The 6,020-nt window shown below is 43.9% G+C and overlaps 2 protein-coding genes across 2 annotated transcripts; both read right to left on the bottom strand.

Annotated features, from left to right (window-relative positions):
* Nucleotides 1–291: 291 nt before the first annotated feature.
* LOC131658172 (uncharacterized) lies at nt 292–2,816 on the bottom strand. Its single transcript, XM_058927500.1, has 3 exons — nt 2,401–2,816; nt 1,417–1,702; nt 292–1,269 (listed from the first exon to the last, which is right to left on the bottom strand). Exons 1-3 carry the CDS (start codon nt 2,814–2,816, stop codon nt 292–294), a joined length of 1,680 nt encoding a protein of 559 aa, XP_058783483.1.
* A 699-nt stretch (nt 2,817–3,515) lies between these two features.
* Nucleotides 3,516–5,063, bottom strand: LOC131658171 (uncharacterized). Its single transcript, XM_058927499.1, has 2 exons — nt 4,241–5,063; nt 3,516–4,147 (listed from the first exon to the last, which is right to left on the bottom strand). The coding sequence occupies exons 1-2, from the start codon at nt 5,061–5,063 to the stop codon at nt 3,516–3,518; spliced, it is 1,455 nt and encodes a 484-aa protein (XP_058783482.1).
* Between the last annotated feature and the right edge of the window lie 957 nt (nt 5,064–6,020).

Genomic DNA, 6,020 nt, shown 5'->3' with positions numbered 1-6,020 from the left:
CACCTTGTAGTCGCTTTTCTTAATGATTCTCAGAAGTTGTTCAACGTCTTGTGCATTACGGGTCTCAGGAGGATCAACACCAACTTGCTTCCCCTTTCCCTGCACATTGGCATCTTTGTTGGTCTCTTTGGGAAGTGGAGGAGGGGCAGCAAAGATTCGACCACTACGGGTAATGCCACTAGTGCCAGCAATATTAGTGATGCTTGAATTGCCCACTAGAGGACAATCATATTTCTTCCCTCGGATGTACACAGCATTATAACTCCAAGGAACAGCTTTAGAGTCAGCCAACTAAGAGGGAGCAGGAGATGCGGGAGGGGGAACCTGAGGATGGGCGGCCAAAGGAGCATTTGGGGCTTGAATAATCAATGGAGTTGTCAGAGCCTGAATAACCAAGGGAGTATTCGGAGTATGGATGACAAAAGAAGCGCTCTGAGTCTTTGATACTTCAGCAGGATAGTAGGGGATTTCTAGAACGGCCTCCTCTTCATCGGGAGTAACTCTTTCCACTCTAATGACACCTTCATCCATCAGCTTTTGGATTTCAGCCCTCAATCTGTCACATTCCTCTGGATTTGAAGAACATTGTAGGCAGAAATCATGTAGCTCACATAACACTCCCTGTTGCACGAGGTGTTCCTTGACAGTTGCAAGCGGCATTTTGACCTCATTAACATCAGTTACCAGGATCTGTTCATCCCACAATTCAACAGCATTGGTCGCACCTGTGTGGGGAGGCATAGGATTATTCTGCACATTAGGACCAGTGGGGGTGAACGAAATAATTTTGTCATCGAGGAGATCCTGAAACTTCAACTTGAATGCTCTGCACTTTTCGATCGTATGGCCTGGAGCCCCTGAATGAAATTCACAACGGGCATTAACATCATAGCCAAGAGGAAGAGGACTAGGTGGAGGACCAAGTTCAAGAAGCTGTACCAACTGACCGGCAAGCAACTGAGGGAGAAGTTGAGCATACGTCATCGGGACCGGATCTATACGCCTATCTTGGTACCTTGCCCTCTGTGGGCCCCTTTGACCTTGAGGCCTTGGGTTCTGTTGACGGTTCTGAGGGGCCGTAACTTGTTGTTGTGGGATGAATGGCTGTTGAGGTGCCACCCATGGCTGTGGGAGAGCAGCGGCATATGCCTGAGGAACAGATGGGCCAGGAACGGTATAAGGCATCGGGTAATAAGGGGGTGGGACAGCAGAGTACACAGGGGCTCGGCTTTGATCAACAGAGGCGGTGCTGGTCTCACCTTCTTTCTTCTTCACAAACCCAGAATACGGCTTCTTACCATTACCACTTGAGTTGCTAGGACTAGTAACACCTTGAATGGTACCAGCTTTGACACAGTTTTCAACTCGTTCACCAATGATAACCACATCTGAGAAAGAAGGAGAAGTATTACTAACCATGTGTTGAAGATACGGGCCTTTTAGAGTACCCATAAACAGATCAATCAATTCGCGGTCGAGGAGGGGAGGTTGAACTCTAGCAGCAAGTTCGCGCCACCTCTGGGCGTACTCTTTGAAAGATTCTTCAGACTTCTGTGCCATATTTTGGAGTTGAGCGCGGCTGGGAGCCATGGCAGTATTATAGTGGTATTGTTTCAAGAAGGCATCAACAAGTTGTCCCCAAGTACCGACATTAGCCCTCTCAAGCTTCATATACCACTCCAACGGGGCTCTACAGGCTGGCCTATAAAGGCTCAGGCCAGGCCACACATTTTTTATAAATAGAAAAGGCCTAGGCTTTTTTATAAGCCTATTTAGTTAAAAAGGCTAGGCCTCAGGCCCAAAAAAAACCTTTTAAGCCTATCAGGCCGGCCTATTTAAATAAATATGAATAATTTTGTTATTATCATTATGTTATGTGTTGTACTTTGAATTAAAATACATAAATAAAACTTGGTTATCTTAAACAACTTTTGAAAATAAGATGAAAACACATGATGAACATTGTTTTCATAAGTTCTCTTAAACAAATAGGCTTCCTAACTTATGCTAATAGGTAAGTTAAAATAAGTCAATGCAAATAAATTTTTAGTCTCTTGGTATTTTAGTTAGTTGGTTTATTTAAACATTATTTTAGTTAGTATGTCAAAACATATAGGCTTTTATGTAGGCTAACAGGCTAACCAGGCATTCGAAAAGGTCAGGCTTAGGCCTAAAAATAAGCCTACGACAGGCCACAGGCCAGGCTTAGGCTTCGATTTTTTTTGACAGGCCAGGCCTAGGCTTGGCAAAGCCTAGCTCGGCCCAGCCTATTTCCACCCCTAGGCTCCAGTGAGACTATCCTGAAAGAAATGCATGAGCAGTGGTTCATTCTCAGCATGGGCGGCCATCTTACGGCAGTAGGAACGAATGTGAGTCTCTGGACAGGTGACTCCCTTGTACTTATCGAAATCTGGCACCTTAAATTTCGGGGGAATAACAATCCCAGGTACCAAGCACAGTGCAGAAGTATTGAAGCTTGAAGTTTTGGTGACTTCAACGGCCTTGAGGCGTTCCTCGAGAGCCTGGTACATCTTAGCAGTTTCAGTTATCTCATTAGTAATGTCATGATCAAGATCAATAACGTTGTGGTAATCGTCCACCAACTTAGTTGTGCCACCATCAGGATTCTCTCCAGGTTTTGGTACTCCGGTAGCAGAAGTGGTAGGAGTCTCTTTGATCAAACTAGCGACACTCTTCCTGAGTTCATCTTGTCCTTGAACAACGACATGGAGGGTCTCCATGAGTTGGGTCATCCTATCCCCCATGACATCCATATCTCTACGGAGGGCAGCTTGATTCTGTTCAAATTGGTCCATGATCCTTTTCTCGTTGTTCCTGGTGCGGTAATGATGTAAGGAAGTCAGCTTTGTTGTTGAAGCAGAAATCTGTTGCTGAAAGGGACCCCAATTAGTTTCTTGTACAATAACCTGAAAATGCAATGTGATAATGTGAATGTATGAGTGCATGTGTGCTTATGACGTGATGTTCCATTTCCAGAGTATCCAAGATTTCAATATTGATATAGAATGGCTAACAATGTGATAGAGGACAAGCATTAAGAGAAACAAAGGAAATAGTTCTTCTTCATTCATAACAGGAATTCAAATTTGGGAGAAACCATACATCAACAAGATAGTTCAACAAGGAAAAGTAAAGGACCCCATCCAACAAGCCTGGAGGTGGTCGGGACATACAGACTAAAACATCAATCCATCTGAATATAAAATAGGGGTCCTCCTTGTCTGAAGTGCTCATCACTCCACTTCTTGGTTTCATCAAACAGTTTCTTGGTTGCTTTCCCATCTCTTCCTTTGATGAAGCTTTGGATCACCACATCCTTTCGGTATAACTGCCCATCTAGCTTCTTGCAGCACTCCCTGAGTTCGTCACATCCTTTGCATTCTGGGAGATAATCTTTCTCAGGCGTGTCCTCCATACCCATCATTTGATCTCCGAGCTTAGCATTCTCTTCTGTTAGTCGAGTATTGCGGAGGTGACTTCCTTTCAGTTGAGTCTCAATTGCCATTCTTTGAGTGGTCTCTTCTTCCAGTTTCTTTTTTCAGACTCCTCACTTCAGCTCTAGCCTCCCTTTCTATTTTGAGTTTATAAGCCTTCAAGTCCTCTCTGTACTCTCGCTTGAGTTTCTCTTCTGCCTCTTTTACGGCCCTCTTTATGATCTCCTGGTGATCCTCAACAACCACAGTAATATCTCTTTCACCTCTTTCCGTTCTAGCCCTCTTTTGAACTCTCAAAGATCCTTCTTTCAGCACCTTGGCCTCATGTGTCAACTCAACCCTTTGCTGGTCCACAAGACAATGTTTCGGTTGCGCATCCGACTTCTTTTCGTGCAATTGGGTGCCTTCCATATCTATCTGGATACAATTCTCAGCAAGCACAGTGGCAATTGGGATCTTAGGTGGTTGCTCGTACAATGGGTTAACCTTTGGGAAAGGCAACAGGCGGTCTTTAACTCTACCTTCAACCCAATCTGTGTAGGCTTGTTTGGCAACGACATTCTTTTCACCTAGAGAAATCTGATTACTTGTATGGATGTCATTCCAGGCACTCCTCACTTTTTCTAGACCTTTTGGATCGGTTCCCTTCTCAAAGAAAACGGATTCGAATATCTCTTTGTCCAAAGGCTTGTCTTCAAGTGCAAAACCCAACTGACGCAGCGCTAGCTTAGGATTATAATTGATAACACATTTTGTTCCTATGAGGGGAATGTTGTCAAAAGTACCACAACTAGTTATAATCTTCTCCACATTCATCCCAGTAGGACACCAGACAATGTCATTTCCAGTAAGCCCCATGATCCTTTGAGGCCATTTCTTAGTAGAAGTAACGAAGGGACCACTTGTAGGTAGGTGGGACTTAAACCAGGTGTATAACAACGGCAAACAATTTCTTATGGCTCCTCCTTTCCCATATCGAGAGTGAACAGAATAGTACGTGTCGGATAGCAAAGTAGGGACCGGATTCTCATCCATAAAAAGACATATAGCGGCCAGATCAACGAACTTGTGAATGTTAGGGAACATCACGATCCCATAAATCAAAACGGCCAGAAGGGCATTGAAAGCCTCCCACATCCTTTTGCTAGATAACTCTTGGGCCTTTTCAATCAAGAAACTCATGTAGAAACCATGAGCATTACCATTCTTTTTCCAATTTCCATGGACGTCTCCTATGCTCAAATAAAGAGCGTTGGCAATGTAGTCCAAATCAGGCTTCTCCGGGACACAAACGAAAGGAACCCTGTGTTGGATCTTGATATTGAGAAAGTGAGAGTATTCCTCGAGAGTGGGAGCCAACTGATAGCCTGAGAAGGTGAAACAACGCAAGTCAGGATCATAGAACTGGAGAAGAGTAGACAAACCCCATTCGTCGACATGTGAATCCAAAAGAGTCAAGATGTTTCCATAATTCTCGGTGAACACAGTTTTATTATGACCAGTGATCAATCCACCCAATTGCCCCAACTGAATCATGCCCTCACGATGAAAACTGTAAGTGTGAGTACGTCTTGTAACTTCTTTGGTGGTGGTCACGTTGTTAGCCATCCTGAATAAAAAGTAATAACCTCGGATACCCTGAAAAATGACATGCATATGAGAGAATACTATTTTTCTTTTCTTTTTTTTATTACATCTTTTCTTTCTTTCTTTTTTTTTAAAGTTAAATATGCCATGATGAAAATGATGCAATGGAGGTTCTCCCAATACGGGAGAGTTGTCGCGTTGTCTCTGAGCAGAATCGGATGTCACAAGATCAGAGGTTCGGCATAGGTGCCACGCAGCCATAGGAACAATAGTCACCAACAGAACACAATAGTCACCAACGGTACCTGTCATGTATATCCCTCCCCACTCACAGTGAATCTAGGCCAGGGTAGGTCAAAGAAAGCCAACAGAGGATTGAGAGTAGGCGTAATCATACGATATTGCCTCTTTCAATCAAGCTCTGCCCGTGGATACATGATCGGATCAATCAGACATACGTCTTCTGTCCGTCATGGCCACTCTATTCCTAGTTCCTAAGGTATCACTCATGGCCTGGGTATTGGGCCTTTTACCTCATAAAATCATCCCACCCAACCTGCAAACAGAGAGAAAGTATGTGGCCCCTACGGGAACCCATAATATAGTCCAGATGCATGCGGAAAGTAAATATGATATGCAAGCAGGAAATAAACATGATATGCAAGCATATATATACAAAATGTAAACACATAAACAAATAAATAAACACCCAATAAAAGAAACAAACAAAGGCTAGGATCGACTTGCTTAGGTAATCCCAAGCAGAGTCGCCAGCTGTCGCACGCTCGCGAAAAATGAACAGAGTCGCCACCAATATATTTATCCCATAAGGGAGAGGAATACCAGGAAACCTCACAAAGGAAGGAACAGGGTCTTGCGACCAGAGAATCAAGGTACGAAAGTCGGTTACGCAAGGGGAAGGTACTAGCACCCCTCGCGCCCATCGTACTCGATGGTATCCACCTATGTTTGTTTCTA

The sequence above is a fragment of the Vicia villosa genome, linkage group LG3, assembly GCF_029867415.1.
Source record: "Vicia villosa cultivar HV-30 ecotype Madison, WI linkage group LG3, Vvil1.0, whole genome shotgun sequence".
Classification (NCBI taxonomy): domain Eukaryota; kingdom Viridiplantae; phylum Streptophyta; class Magnoliopsida; order Fabales; family Fabaceae; genus Vicia; species Vicia villosa.
The sequence above is the reverse complement of the archived record's forward strand: the minus strand, read 5'-3'. Positions and strand labels throughout refer to the sequence as shown.